This window comes from Telopea speciosissima, chromosome 8 (assembly GCF_018873765.1).
Source record: "Telopea speciosissima isolate NSW1024214 ecotype Mountain lineage chromosome 8, Tspe_v1, whole genome shotgun sequence".
Taxonomy (NCBI): Eukaryota; Viridiplantae; Streptophyta; class Magnoliopsida; order Proteales; family Proteaceae; genus Telopea; species Telopea speciosissima.
Window position 1 is genome coordinate 63,540,471 of NC_057923.1, and position 16,677 is coordinate 63,557,147.

Here is a 16,677-nt window from a genome sequence, read left to right on the forward strand (position 1 = left end):
CTTCCACAATTTCATCTTTTTTGGGGATTGCACTTAAGGAATCCAAATATTCTGGAGCAATGAACTTGTTGAGCAAGTGGTTCGGGATTGGTTCTTGATCCTCTTGAGGCCCAGAAAAAATTCCTTTAAAGTCTTTGATGTTCTTAACTGTATTAGCAATAGGGCCATCTGGGTGAGAGAGCTGAACAATGGAGTTAGCATTAACTCTAGCTTTCACAGACCGATGAAAATAAGCTGAATTTGAATCTTCCAAGTCCAACCACTTGATTCTCAATTTTTGCTTGAGGAAGCTTTCTTCTCTAGCAAGCAGGGAGGAGAGCTGAATGGAGACCTCTTTTTCTTCAACAGCAAGGGAATCATTGAGCAAATCAGACTGAAGCCGAACTTGAATGGAAGCAAGCCTGTCTTTATACTCCTTAACTTGGAGAGTAATGTTGCCAAAGATGTTTAGGTTCCAGTCTATAAGAGCAGCCTTAACATTTTTGAGCCTCTTGGAGAAAGCAATGAGACGGGTGGAGAATGCAAAAACAGGCTTTTCCCAAGCTTCTTGCACAATCGGAAGAAAAGTAGGATGAGAGGACCACATGTCAAAGAATTTGAAGGGTTTTGGGCCAAAAGAAGTGAAGGGTTGGATTGCTAGGGAGATGGGGGAGTGATCTGAGATGTTCGGGTTATCAAAAGATGCCTGAGAGGAAGGGAAAGAGGCTAACCACTCTTCATTGACAAGAACTCTGTCTAACTTGCAGGAAATGCGGCTGTTGCCAGCCCTTTTGTTGCTCCAGGTAAGGGGGAAGCCAGTCCATCTGAGGTCATTTGCAGCTATATCCTCAATGCATTCATTAAAAGCATTCATAGCTTCCAAGTCAATATGGTCACCCCTCCTGTTTTTCATGATTGTATCCGATGATATTGAAGTCTCCTCCTAGCCCCCAAGGATGAGACCCGATTTGATTAGCAATGGATTTGAGATCAGCCCACAGGGAAGTCCCTTGAGTAGGACAATTATTAGCATAAAACAATGAGAAGAAAAAGGAGAAATGCCCCAGGGAGTCCGAAAATTTGGTGTGCAGGAATTGAGAGGAGGAAGAAGAGAGGGATATGGAAATTCTGGAGGGGTCCTATAAGAGCCAGATACGGCCATTGATATGGTAGGGGTAGTTGGAAAGAAGAGACCAACCAGGGGCAATGGAGGATAAAATTTTGGAAGAGTTAGGCTCTTTGATATGTGTTTCCAGGAGAAAGCAAAAGCTAGAGCGAGAGACTCTAATGCGCGAACGAACAGCAGCCTGCTTCGCGGGAGAGTTCAGCCCGCGAGTGTTCCAGATGGTGCCGTGGATCATTGTGGCAGAGGGTGGAGAGGCAACGAAGGCTCCAGGAGCCTGGTCAGCACAACACGAGACCTGGTTTCACTATGATGGCGTCGGCGGTAAGAGCTACCAGTGAGAGCGATAGGTGTAGAAGGTGGAGGGAGGACCTCGCGAGGAACTTGCAGAGCATGGGAAATAAAGGTGCTGGGTGGAGAAGGAGGAGGGTTCAACGGGTTTGGGCCAGGTCCCAGCAAAGAGGAAAGACCCGACCCAGAGTTAGAAGTGGGTAAAGAGGGGCAACCCGACCCAGAGCTAGGAGTGGGTAAAGAGGAGAATGATGGTTTTCCAAGAGGACCCAGTGTGAGACAAGGAGCAAGCAGGGTAGAGTCCAAGGGGACACACGAAAGATGGGGGTCAGCTGAAAGAGGGCCCACCAAAGACAGGTCAGCAGGGGTTGGTGTCTCAGGGATGGATAAAGTAACAAGAGGTTGAGGTAGGGCTTCACCATTAGCAGGCAAAGGCGAGACACAAAAGTCGGAGTCCAAGGGGACAACAGGGCTTCCCAGAGTAGCAGTTGACCACTTTGAAGCAAGAGAAGCAGAGGCTCCAATGCCAAAGCCAAGAATGGCAGCCTCTGCAGTAGGATCATCTGCCATACGTGACCTGCTCCGAGGAAGAACCTCAAATTGGGGTTTTTCGGGGCAAGAGAGGGGCTTCGTATCTTCAGACGACGCCGGAGGCTAAAGCGGTTCTGACCATCTGATCAGGTCTGCTGTAGCGACTGAGAATGAACCTTGGAGCTTTCTGGTAGGTTCTTCTTCTTCCAACACTGATTCCGGTACCGGAGTCTAGATCTTGATCGTCCACGAGAGATGGATCGAGTAACCTTGGTGTGATGATTATGCGTCTCGCCTTCCACCTTCACCGTTAAGCACAAGGCCAGGCCTATCCAAAGCACCATCAGCAGATAGAACAGGTCGATCATCAGCCGAAGGATTAACGTTGCAGCAGGGAGCAGGGTCACCAGCAACGGAGGGCTTGTCAAGCGGAGACCAGTGCTTGGAATCATGACCAAAGGTTTTGCACACCAGGCATTGCAGAGGCAACCAGTCGTAGTGCACCTCCTGCTCGAAAGAGTAGTTTTCCCCTTCGTTGATAGTGATGAACACAGGGAGAGGCTCCTCCGCAGAGACTTCAACGCAAATTCTCGTAAAGGCAAGACGGTCCTTCCTGCGAGTCCGCACATTAGAAAACAGAGGCCTACCCAAGGTAGAGCCAATTAAATTGAGGCCATCGGAGCACCAGAAGTGGAGAGGCAGCCCTGGCAGAGAAATGCACAGCGGAATGGAGGAGAGGTCCAAGCGCCTGAGTTGAATTTGGCGGTTCCATTGACGTAAGAAAATTGGCCTCTTCCCCACCAGCCAGGGACCACCTTCAAGGGCACGTGTCTTGTCAAGGGAGGAGGAGAACTTGAAGATGAAAAAACCATTGTCGAGCAGGAAGGTATCCAGAGAACCTTGGGGGCGCCATTGTTTAGAGAGGGACTGCTTGACAATATGGAAAGGAGGTCGAGGGCCCAGAAAATTACCCACTAAGCAATCCTCCCAAAGCTTAGCTTCAGTAGAGAGAAGGTCGGTTGGGCTGAAGACCACCTTCGAAGAGTCAACAGAAGAAGGTGGAACAAAGTGAAGGGGCAGTCCATCAGAGCTAGGGGAGGATCCAGCAGCGAGGATGGAACTCCAAGGGAGAGGCTGGGAAGCAGAGGGGTGAAGAGGGGAAGCAGGAGCAGAAGGGGAGGAAGCGATACAACAAGGAGCGGGTGATGGAAGGAGTCAGGTGGCCTGCCGGAAGGTTCGGCAGGGAAGGGAGCACGGAGGGAAGAAGAGCGTCATCTCAATCTGAGGGGCTGCCATAGTAGTTCAGGAATTGACCAGTTACAGGAATTAAACAGTGAAAAAGAAGGTGTAAAAAGGACATGACTTGAGATTCACACCCAAGCCTTGAGCAGCATCTCACTGGCCCACCTAGCATTTCACCAAGCAGCAACTGCATTCCAAAACCATTAAACTGAGTCTCACAGAGTATTGAGCAGCAAAGCCACTATTCATATTTTATAATCCGTATGCCTTGAGGGCTGGTTACAAAAGTATATATAGACCCTCTAATTCTGACTCTAACATGACTGGAAATAGCCTAAACCAACTACTAATCAAGCTGGTTACTTAATTGACCAATAAAAGACTTAAGCCAACTCCTAAACTGACTCAAGAACCTCCAGCTGTGTTTGGAGTCCTAAACTAACTGGGACTTGACATAATGAAAGAAAATCAACTCGTAACAGGACTGGACTTAATATTCCCAAGCCAACCTGGACTTAAACACATAAACATAATCAAAATAGGAAAAGGAAATGAAAATGGGACTCTACTTAACTAGAACTTCATAGTAGAGTAGGAATAGGATTCCCAGTGAGATTAGGATTCCTAGAGAATTCCTGAAACCACAGTTTCTTATTCTTCCTTTGGTACTTTTTAGAGTACCTATTTGGATTCTCTTGAAACTGATCTGTATCACATGCTGGCCCTTTAACTGATATATACTTCAAAGGTAAATTTGGCCTTCCTGAGATGTCCAGCGTCTTGCAAGAAGGGCTCAACAGAAAACATACCTTGGCTGTCAAACTTCAAGCTATTGTAAGGTGGTGGTGACGCTACTTATCTTAGGCAAGTAACTAGAGGGGCCTGGTGTTGTATAAGTGCATCTATGGCGGCTTTCATTACTCATTAGTAGTAGATGCATTTATGACGGAAGCTTGTAGCCAATGAATGCATGTAGGTGTATGCCTAAGGTAAATTTGGTGCGTTTGATAGTGTTTAAGGTGAGATGCTGTAGGTAAGCAGTGGACGGTGGGTAAGTTGTATGTGCATGATTAGTACACATTTGAACATTCTAGTGTTTATCGATCTCAAGTCTTTCTTTTGCGGATTTTGCTTGTCCTGTTGTTTGTTGCTAGAATTTTCTTCTTGACTTCTCATGTTTTATGGTGGACTTTGATTCTTTATGTCAAACTACAATTAAACTCATAATAGTAGGTGATTACTCTCTTCTTTTTTCCTCTATTTGTTCTTTGATATTTATATATTGTGTTTTAAAGTGTTTTTCATTGTTGCAGTTTCTTGCAACTTGATTTGGGCCAGCTACAAGTGAGAAACGAATTCAGCTGGTATGGCTGCCCAGACAATGATGCTTCAGCCGTTCATCTTGATATTCTTCATGCTGAGGTATGTTCACTTGAGAACTCCCTTTTGCAATTATTATTCTGCTAAATTATTATATGCTTTCTCTTACATGTTAGCTATGGAAATTGTAAGGGGGAAACCTGCTTCAGAATATGGTGACCAATTCTTTTTTTGTTTGGTCATGGAATTGAAGGAGCTTTGTCTTACAAAATTGGGGGAGTATGAAATGAACTTATAGAAAGCGGCCTTGGTTTGTATGGGGTTCTTGGGTTTTTGTTTGTGGTTTTCTTGTGGTTGTAAGTTGTAACTTAAAAGGAAAGGCATAGTACTTATCTGTTTATGTGCCGTGTGATGCCCCTTATGGGATGATTTACCTGGTGCTTTGGTCTGGTGGGATTTTCTTCATGGCATTTGTTTGAGTCATTAAAGGGGCCTATCTTTTTCTCTTTTTCTCTTTTTCCTTCTTCTAATTAAGTTGTAAGTCATTCCTAATGAGAAAAAAGAATGCTGCAGATACTCGGAATCAACATGGCTGTCGGAGTCAATGGTCTTTTAGGCAAACCAATGATACAAGAAGGACAAGGGCTTCACGTCAATGTATGCCGCAGTTTGAGGGATGTTTTTAGGAAAGTTCCAACATTTTCTATTGAAGTTAAGGTGATTGTCTTATCTCAAATCATCTACATTCAATATTCATTTATGTCAAATGTCATCATATTTGTATTCAGTATCTATCTAGAATCTAGATTACATTCAAATAATATCAACTCCTGCCATATGCTAAGGTTCTAAAACTCGGGTTTTGACCAGTCAGAAACCGAGATATGGTCGAAAATTGTGATTTTTTCCCAGCCAACTCGAGCTGGTGGTTTCGAGGCCTAGAAATGCTTTTTTTGATCTGATTTTTTTTTGTATACAGCCTATTTTTGACATTCTAAACACAATGCATGAACTATTTTCACCCAAAAAAAAAAAAAAAAACTCAAAATGGTACTTGTGGTTTTTGACCCAAGTTTACTAGTGTAGGCACAATGTACTGAGAATCATAGTTGTCAAGACAAACACTTATTTATGTCAAATATCATTTAAGTAAATGTTTAAAACATTTACTATATTATTCATAAAGAAGCAAATACCCCCTATTTGAATCCAATAAAATTTGTTAAAAAATCCGATTCTAAAAGGATAAAAAGTCAACCGCCCAGTTCAAGAACAAAAATTGGATTTTTGGTGGTAGGTGAAATTTTTAACTTTCTAATGTTGGGGTTTTTCTCAAGTCTATAAATTTCATAAATCTTAATATGATAAAACATTGCTAAAAACCAAAAGTGCGGTAAAATATTCATTTGTTTTGATGTCTAAAAAAATTATTTTTATTCAGAGCCATTTTGACAGTATTCGCACACACTAAATAAACTTTTACCGGAACATAACTCCTTCAATATAAATCAGATTTAAGCAATCTTGGATTTGTTAGAAAGCTTTGTTAGAAACCTGTTGAAACTGGTCGAAACCAGTGACTTTAAAATCCACCCACATCTTGTCTCGGTTTCTTGCGAAACCAAGATATCTCGGTTGTTTCGACCGAGTTCTCTTTCCATGCATATGCATCCATGAGACAACTCATTTAATTTTCATGTCATAATTTCTTTTTTTATTAATTTGAGACAAACCAAAGAAGCTCATAATAACTTGGAAAAGATGTTTAAGAAAGTGGAGGCACTATATTGATTGATTATTCAATCAATACTTTGTTAATATTCATGGTCATAAACTGCTTCTTGTGCATGCAATCAATAAGCAAAATGATATCATTGTTTACCCAGAGCTTGCTGATAATGACCATAAATGGAAGTGTGCCAGTGTTAATGGTATGTTGGTATGTATGCTGACTTCTTGCTGGTGATCCTCCAAAGATGCTATGGACCTAGTTAACGCTGGTAATGGTATTCTATATATATTTCACAATTGCTATTAAATTTGTAATGTGGTTCACTACATTGTTCATTTCCAGTCCATCTGGGGAGTTATGCTTCTCTGAAGTGATCCTTTTTAATCAATGTTTCGCTAGGTTGGGTCATTGCATGGTGTGATCTCTGATAAGGAATATAATGTTATTCTCGATTGTGCATACACAAACATATATGAAGAGCCAAAGCTTCCTCCCAGTTTCCGCAGCAATATATCTAATCCAAATGACACAATACGCATGCTTGCTGACAAGGTCAATATTAACAGTCAGATCTTCCTGTCACGCACTGTTACTATAGTGGCAGTTGAAGTCAACTCTGCATTACTAGAGCTGTGTAATGGTGTTGGTGAGGAATCACCTTTAGCTCACATTGCTGTAAGTATTTAAGTTTTTCCCCTTTTGGCAATTGGTCATGCATTTTTTCATCAAGAATGATTGTTATCTCATATAAAATCGATATTTTTTTTTTAACATGTGCCTAATGAGAACTCCTATTTCTTCATTTGACTTTTTATTTTTAATGTTTTACAGCTAGAAGGTCTCTGGGTATCATACCGTATGACTTCATTGTCTGAAACAGATCTTTATATTACTATTCCCATATTTTCCATTGTGGATATCCGTCCTGATACGAGACCTGAAATGCGCCTGATGCTTGGCTCTTCCTATGATGTGTCCAGACAATGTCCTCAAGCAAATCTTCCTATTTCTTTTAGTAAAAGCAACTCTGTGAGGATGAACTCTAAAACTACTTCTGACACAGATTTCCCAATTTCAACTATGCTGTTGGTGGACTATAGACTACGGTCTTCCTCACGGTCATTTGTGGTTCGTGTGCAGCAGCCTCGTGTTCTTGTTGTTCTGGATTTTCTTTTTTCTGTAGGTGAGTTTTTTGTGCCTGCTTTGGGAGCAATAACAGGTAGAGAGGAGATTCTGGATCCTAAGAATGATCCTATAACTAGAAAGAATAGAGTACTACTCTCATCACCTACATACAAGCAGAGTGAAGATGTGGTCCATCTGTCACCAAATATGCAGTTAATAGCTGATGCTCGAGGGGTGGATGAATACATTTATGATGGCTGTGGAGGGACAATCTGTTTAAGTGAAGAAACCAATATGAAAGAAACATCATCTTCCAGATTTCAGCCGATTATTATAGTTGGACGTGGTAAGAAGCTGCGGTTCATGAATGTAAAAATAGAGGTATTTTTTCCCTGAACTGATTCTGTATAGTTATTCATTCTCCCACCCCCTTCCAGTTTTCCCTCTCAATCATCCTCTTTTTCAATTTCTACTGATTCTTTTTCTTTTCTAATTTCCAAGTTTCAAAAGTTTTGGTGTATCGGAAATGAATTTTTTTTGGGGATGACTGTCCAAAATGAAATGAGGACCTCTATGAACACATCTGCATAATAGGTTTGCCTCTCTTACTAAGTATAGGAGAGAATCATCCATATATTCTGGTTTGCCAAAGTTCCCCGTATAAAAATTAATCGCAGCCTATTTCGGTAAATCACTATCCCCTATATTCCTCTTTCTGTTTCGTTCTTCTCAGTCATAGCCACTCCCATCCACGAAACTAGCGATTGTGTTAGAGGGAGATAGTTACTATACTGAAAAAGAGACTGTTGGCAATGTATGGAACCATTGGTAGCACCAGTTGGAAAGAGAACTGCACTTGAGGGGTTCGTGTGGAAATGTTGATGAGTACTGAAGCTGCGGCCGCAGTTGCAGTATCAAAATACCAGAGGTGAAGGATGTTTTTGCATAGATCAGAAAAAGAGATTTTTGATAACTGATGGTCTAAGAGCTGAGGGAGTCGTATTGTCATTCTGTCCTCCGAGTGAGATGACTGGATAAAAATAATTTGAATGTGCTGATAAACAGGAAGACAAGAGAAGACTAATATAGGCAAAGACTGAATCAAGATCGCTGTAGTTGTGTCTGGCATGGAAATTCATTTACCTGCCTTACCCTCTCTTCCATTGGAGTGGTAAGGATTGGGGATTCTCTATCCTACAAGCTAAACTGGCCATATAGTTAAATGGGTTAGTCAAAGATGAGGGTATCTTACCATCCTTGTTTATCAGTTTACTTTCTATGTAGGGGCAATTAGGAAATTTTGCACATGTATGTATATGTGCTCCCAAATCCCAATCTAATGGCCAAAATAGACATAACCATTACCAAATAACTCTTCCCATCTAAGCCCATAGCGAGTGGCCCATTTCCCCAACCTGAAATACCAAAATAGGGTCTTGCAAGTTGTATTGCTTGTTCTCTCCCTAGCTCGGGGCGTTCTGTTTTTTTTAATTCCCTGGTCGTGAATTCATTTATTCCCCCAACCCCCCCCCCCCCCCCCCCCGCCCCCCAAAAAAAAAAAAAAAAAAAAAAAAGGCGGGGTGGGGAGGGGTAGCTAGAAACTTTGTTCTAGCTTATTAACATATTGCTCAACATCCTTTTATGGTTGCTTCTATTAGAACCTACTATAATATTTCCTTACCCCTACTGTGTTTGGATGAGTTTTCTTTGGAGTCAGTGACCATTGAGAAGGTAAAGGGGAGGTTGGTACATTGGGCTATGGCTGACCCAAGGATCAAAAACGGAAACTTATCACCTCAAGTGCACCAAAAAGGTACATCTGACGGTGCACCTTAAAGTGCTTTTGTTTTAAAACACTCCCCAAGTGCATGTGCGCCGTCAGATGTACCTTTTTGGTGCACTTAAGGTTGTACTGTACTTAAGGGGATAAAGGTCCATCAAAAGCTCGTCTCAACTAGGTGTCTCGACACAACCGAGATTTGGCGAGAAAGTGTATTTTTTTTTGGGTTTCGGTTTGATGTTTCAGTGGGCAAATGTCCATAGTTGGCTCCGAAACTTTGAGGAAAGATTGTTTAGGCTTAATAAACATATTTAAATCTTCAAATTGTAAAAAAAGCACCCAGTTTGGTGCTTTGGATTTGCACCCTTGGTTGGCGGTAAACATCGAACCCTTACGTAATATTGCCTATTCTACACATTGTTTGAGTGCTATGAGACATAATTGGCAAGTAAAACAATTAAATTATGCAATAATGGATGAAGACCAAGGATTTAAGTCTCGGTCCGTATCGTATCGTCTCGGCCGATACGTCTCGGTATCGGTCGTGGTCGATACGATACAGGCCGAGACGTATCTTTTTAAAAAAAAAATGCAAATGTCTCGACTGTATCGAGACGTATCGACCGAGACGTACCGATACGATACGATACGATCGATACGTATCGATACAGTCGAGAGTTTTTAAAAAAGAGTATTTTATTATATTTAAAAAACGATATGTATCGAGACGTATCGAGACGTCTCATATCGATACATATCGAGATGTCTCGATACGTCTCGATACGTATCGTTAACTTAAAAAACACATGGCCATTTCATTCTTTTCACCTAAAACTCGATTTCTAGCAGTCCTGGCGGAAAAAAGGTCTTCCCAGCTTTAAGAAACCCTTCCAAAAACACATTTAAACTTGCTTTTTGGGTAAGATTTCTTGAGGGCTTTCAATTCTTTGCCAAAAACGAACTTAGAGGAGCTGAAATCACATCATTTGGTGGATCTAACAGCCCACATTCGAATTCAAAAGCTGTTCTTGAAGGGTCAGGCAAGTTTTTTGAAAAAAACTTGAATCTTTTGCTTTAATCTTTGATTATTGGTATGTTTTTTGGTATGAATCAAAGAGAATATGTTAAACAAACATAGAAATTGCATTCTTTTTATGCATTTACAAAGATTTGGTTTCAAATCCATGTTTCTTTGACCATTTTTACCCAAAACCGAAAATTCCTTCTTTAAAATGAATTTTTTTTTTTTTTTCTTATTAATTTTAAAACAAATGGTAATGTTTATAAGATATGGAGTACATTATGTATAGATTTGATGTTTAAGGACATAGGAGAATTGCCCAAGGTCCAAAAGTTGGTTGGTAATGCAAGGAAAATCACCAACTTTATTTACAACCATAGTTGGGTTTTGGCATTGATGAGGAGTTATACACAAGGGGATTTAGTGAGGCCTGCAACAACAAGATTTGCAACAAATTACATTGCAATTGATAGCCTCATTTCCCGAAAGCATGGGCTGCTACAGATGTTCACCTCTACTGAGTGGTTGACTAGCAATTATGCAAGGTCTGAAATTGGGAGATTTGTTCAAGATTTGTTCAAGATCTTGTCACAAATTTCAAATTGCTTGTTTATATTGTTTTTTGTGTCCAAAAGTGTATTTTCATGTGTATTTTGATCATTTTCATGCGTTTCTGCACCGATCGATACGTATCTCCGATACGATACAATACGATACGTCTCTTAAAATCGCCTGACCGATACGATACCCGATACCGATACTTAAATCCTTGATGAAGACACATAATATTGAATTATTACTTAAGAAATAGTTATTTTTTAAAGTAGAAACTTTAAGGTATGGTGAAAAATACATGTCATAGACACCCAAGTACAGTGAACAATACATAGGCCATAGACACCCAAGTCTTCCATGTCCCGACAATACAATGTTGTGAGTCTATGACTGTCTACTGATATGATCTATGACATGCTGGATCGAGTCCACTCATGGTCCGGTAGACCCGACGTGCATTGTCCTCTATATGCATGCATAGTTATCAAGGCGGCAAGGCGACCACGGCGTTTGAGGGCCTTCCTAAGCGCCTTGGCGATAGGGCGACTGGAAGGCGGTGCCTTGGCGAACAAAGCGTTCTAGTGTTCTGTTTTATTATATACCATTTTATTTGGCACAAATAGCATATTAAAAATTATATAATTCTACTTCTTTGCCAAATAAATACTAAAGAGTCAAACCAATGCAAGATATTCATCAAAAAATAAATTAACAAACTAAGTTCATCATATTATCATAGCAATAATGCAATATAGCATATGAAAATAATGAAATATAAATATCAAAGAATCAAACAACATTATAAATTATTAAATATAAAGAATAAAGGGTTGGTAAATTAGTACACTTACTTCTGTGATGCCAAATTGAGTGCCTAGGCAGTAGGCCCTAAGGTCATCCACTATATTTCTACTTATGTGACCCTGTCAATCAATACTCAATAAAAGAAAACATAACATAACCTAAAATAGTAAAATGCCAAAATTAAGTAATCATTAAAGCTTAAACATTCAAATACTTAGAGTGAAGAAAAGTCTAAAAAATAAAACCATCCAAAATCCAAAACAAATTGTTCAGTAAGTACTTCATAACTTCAAATTTCAATCCCAATTAAGCATATTTAAATCTTCTTGCTCCTGTTGTTTGTTCGCATCATTACTTTCTATACCAAAATCATCCTCAACATCTTCATCATCATGCATATCTTGTTCATCCAACTCCAACCCGAACTCCAATTCTTCATCTGAAGACTCCTCAACCCTCCCCCTAGCACGCCGTGAATAAGAAGAGGGAATGGGTGGAACTGGAGCGGTTGATGGTCCAGACCTCCTCGCTCTATTAGCGCCATAAAACGATGAAGATGCCCCAGTTACTGCTGATAAAGTTCTCCAAGTGAGAGCATCACCAGGATGAACTAATTCATCATCTGATGCCCCAGTCATCCACTCACTACTCCAATCTAGCTCATCAAGCTCTAGTGGATCATAATTTCTGCTTTGTTCCTTTCTTTCTTGGAACCTTACTTCAAGACGGCGATTATACTGGATGTAGACAAGATCATTTAAACGTTGATGCTCTAACCTATTCCTCTTCTTGGTGTGAATCTGAAGAACAAATAAACAATATGAAAATATTACTTTTTATTCTTTAAGTCATTCTTTCATAAAACATTAAAACCACACAAAAAATAAAAAATAAAAATAATATTAACTTAGTACTGAAATACTCAAGTACTTACAAACTCAAATATGCTCCAATTGCGCTCACAACCAGAAGATGAACAACAAAGACCAATTAAGCGCCTTGCAAGCTTTGTAAGCTCAGGTGTAGAGCTTCCATGTTTTTCCCACCAAACAACTATAAATATATATAATATATATAAGAAAAAATATAGCTTAAATTAAAATCAACATACAATACAGAATACAAACAAGTAAAACAACTAAACAATATAAATTAAAAGAAAAAATACTTACGAGGACTCAACTTGTCCCTTTGTCTAATCGCCATATCCTTTGTAAAAGATCCTCTAGTTCTAGTATAAGCTGCAGATTGTTCACTGATCTTGTCTTGCAAGGTTGGTTCAGGCACCATCCTTACAAGAACATCATTAAAGGCATCATTTGCTTTATGCATCAAGGAGTTGGCTAAAGATTCATCTGATTCCATCTCAATTGCTTTAAAGTACTTGCTTGGATTAAGGAGAAATGCAGCCAAATATATTGGTCGCTCCATCTGACTTGTCCAACGCCTATCAATAATCTTTACAATCTTCTTCCATTTCCTTTCTATGCCCTTAAAATTTGATATTATGTGCTTCTTTGCCTCTTCCATTGCAACATATACTTCAGGCAATATAAGCCTCTCATCTCCATCTACTATCCTCAATACTTGAAGAAGAGGCAATGATGCTCTCAAGCAATCCTGCACACCACTCCGGAAAGGTGTGGAAATAACTATTTCAGCAATTTGCTTCCCTACCTCTGTATGTGATTGCTCCCAATGGTCAGAAAGAAATAATCTCCTCAAAGCATCTTTATGCTTCAATAAGCCTTGAAGTGTTAAAAATGAAGAAGTAAATCTGGTTACTCCAACCCTTACCAAGTCTGCTCCTTTTGTTTGTACCCTCATAGCTTCAAGAAGGCGAGCATGCCTATAGATGAAGGTAGTAATTTTTCTTCCCTGCAGTATCACAGACTTGTATATTTTTATATTGCCTATCTCCTCCATCATAAGGTTTAGGCAATGAGCTGCACATGGAGTCCAATACAACTTCTTTCTTTGCTCCATTAGTAACCTTCCAGCAGCAACGTAATTGGAAGCATTATCAGTGACCACTTGAACCACATTCTCCTCTCCAATCTCCTCAATCCTACTATCAAGGAGCTCAAATAACATTTTTGCATCTTGTATTTGACTTGATGCATCCACAGACCCCAAAAAAAAAGTCCCTTCCGTACAATTGACAAGAAAATTAATTAAGTGTCTTCCTTTCCTGTCGGTCCACCCATCAAACATGAGAGTGCACCCTTTCCTCCAAGAGATTTTATGTTTCTTTTTTATTTCATCAACTTTTCTCAGACTTCAATAGAGGAACCCTATAATCATGAAATGAAGGGGGCTTGAAACCTGGCCCATATTGTCCAATTGCCTCAACCAACTCCTCGAAGCTCCTTAGCTTCAATGCATTGAATGGAACGCCACTTTCAAAAGCCCAACGTTCAAAGTAGGAACGGAGTTTATCTCTTTCCTCCTCTGATCTCATACGGTTCTCCATTGTAGTCTGTTGGGGACCTTTACCGTGCCTCTCTGCAACAACCTCTTCAGGAGTCCGCCTCTTTACATGAGCATCCATGGGACCCCTTGTTATTTGACTGTCGTTTCAATGACAACTTTATTTTTTTTTGAAGCTGTTCTAGAGCTTGGAATAAAGCTTGAGTCCCCACACCCCAAATCGGACTCTATATGCCTTTCTTCGGATCCTTCAACATGAAAATCTCCACCGCCAACATCCAAATCATCCAAATTTTCCATCCTCCTCTTCTTGTTTTTCAAGATCGCTTCTCTCATCTCTTTAGCAATTTTGGCAGTTGTCTTTGAGCACTTGGCTACATCTCCTTAGCCACCAATCAAGTGTTGCTTCAATCTTTTTATTCCTCCCTTGGTATCCACCCCACAGAGGATACACTTGACACAATTTTTGTCTTCTAAATTAGGCCAGTATCCATACTTCCACCCCGGATCATTAGACTTGGCCTTTCTTTTCGGATCCTTGCTTGGATCAATCCCTGACCCCGCTGTACTTATATTTTCAGCCCCACTATTACCATCAACATTGGCCATTGTACTCCACTACTCCTTTTGTCTGATGTCTAGTTGTCTACAATGACAAAAAATAGAAAAAAATAAAAAATATTGAGAATTGAAGTGTATAAAAACTTAAAAAGTAAAGAAAAAAACAACTATGTTATAGAAAGTTGAATCTCTAATCAAACTATCACAGATTCACAAGAGAATAAAATGTTGAAGTGTTTGCTAGTCCAACCGAAGGCATGTAGGAAGCAGGAATTTAGTAACACAGTAATATATTGCTGAAATTTGAAACTCTAAGCAAGTAAGCAGTGAAGCATAAAAATGAAAAGAAAATCAGGAAAAAATGAAATTTCGAACTTGGAAGGAAAAATACTGATTACAGATTTATAATTAGACTAATGAGGAAGAGAATAAGTGAAGCACTGAGACTGGAAAAAAAAAAAAAAAAGACATTTACAGGCTGGAAATGCTGCTGGAATGGAAGACAATAGTGCCGAACGATGTACGAGGCTGCTGCTGCCAAAAGGAAGAAACACAGTCACAGAGAAGGTTAGAACTTAGAAGAACAGAGTTTAGAGTCTTTAGACTTTAGATTCTAGAAGAAGAAAAGAAAAAAAAAATGGCACCTCTTACCGTGGAGGCGTGGAATTAGAGATGTCGACTCGCCGGTGGGGGTGGAGATTGAAGATGTCGCCGTTGGGGGCTGCCGGACTGGGGATGGAAGCTGGAGAAGTGGGACATGGAAGTGAATCAAGTGATGGAACAGCAGCAGCAATGCAGCATAAGAAAAAAAAAAAAAAAAAACAAACAATAGAAGAGAAGAAGAAGAAAAGCTGAATGACTCACGGACATACCTTTAATGGAGTTGTTGCCGGATGCCGGTGGAAGATGGATATGTCACCGGTGGAGGTTGAGGTTGGAGAAGACAAGAAGAAGAAGAGCAGTAGGGCCGCAGGGGTTAGAACTTAGAAAGGGTTTAGGTTTTAGAAGGAAAAGAGAAAAAAAGAAGAAAAAAAAGAACAATACTTACCGTTGGAGATCCTCTCCGAGTCGCCGGACGTTGGTGGACGATGGGCAGTTGGGCACTGAGGAGTGAGGTTTGAGTGTTCAACGGAGTCGAAGTCAAAGAGAGTCGAAGTCGAAGAGATGAAGACTCGAAGTCGCCGCTGCTTCTCTATTTTTCTTTCGCAGTCCTCAACTCTTCTTCTTTTTCGTGTTTTTCAACTTTTGGGGTCAATTGGTCAAATGGGTTTGGGGTTAAGTTGATTAGTGTTGAAATGTTGAATCGATTTAGGTGTTTTTGTTTTTTTTTTCTTTTTGTAACATATGATTCCATGCTTCTCAGAGCATGGAACCAAAAGCATCACACCAATCAGATTATATCAATTAGAATATCTTAAATTACATTAAAAAATTAAAAAACAAAAATCTTTTAAAAAAAAAATACATATGGTGACCGCCCAGAAGCATAGGCGTCCTAAAGCGACCAAGGCGACGCCTTGCAAACCATGGTGCTCCATTTTTTGACATACGAAATGGTGTCCTATCGCCATGGGCTTGGAAAACCGCCTGGACACCAAGGCATTGCCTTGGCGACACCTTGATAACTTTGTATGCATGACATATGGATGCCACATCATACTGTTTGAGAAGAAACGAGAGTAGTTTCTTCTCGAGCAAGTTGAGATATCCGATATTTTTGAGATTTTGCATAGATTTTCGAAATCTCGCCAAAATTTCGGTAAATTCGAACGAAATGATGTAAGTTTGAGATCTAGTATGCAATCTCGTCTCGACCTGGTCAAGATCTTCGAGATTTCTGAGATCTCGCCGAGACCTCGATGAGTTTTTGAACTATGGGCTTACCGCCTTACCCCCTCTTTGGAGACATTCCTTCCACGTTTCTTGTTTGCAGATTAGAGGAATGTAATTGATTCTAATATTCTCAGGGATGGAAAAGCAGTGTTATGAATCGGTTAGAGTGGTGAACTTAATTTTGGTAGGTCATCTATGGGAAATCCGTGTCTATTTGGCATGGGAAGTCATTAGATTAAGTGGAGCTCTTTTGAGGACATAGTTTTGGACCAATTAGGGAGGGGAAGTGGTGGAGGGCCAGTAGGGAAGATGGGATATCTGAGAAGAAATAGTGGAAGGGAAAGGGGAAG

General features: G+C 40.2%; 1 protein-coding gene across 2 annotated transcripts in view; it reads left to right on the plus strand.

Moving 5' to 3' along the window:
- LOC122672780 overlaps positions 1 to 16,677 on the plus strand; it is a 254,565-nt gene that overhangs the window by 102,825 nt on the left and 135,063 nt on the right. For both annotated transcript variants that reach the window (XM_043870268.1, XM_043870269.1), the window contains 4 exons: positions 4,480 to 4,588; positions 5,060 to 5,203; positions 6,618 to 6,893; positions 7,050 to 7,724. In XM_043870268.1, coding sequence (XP_043726203.1) covers positions 4,480 to 4,588; positions 5,060 to 5,203; positions 6,618 to 6,893; positions 7,050 to 7,724 — 1,204 coding nt within the window. The remainder of the gene's footprint in view (positions 1 to 4,479; positions 4,589 to 5,059; positions 5,204 to 6,617; positions 6,894 to 7,049; positions 7,725 to 16,677) is intronic.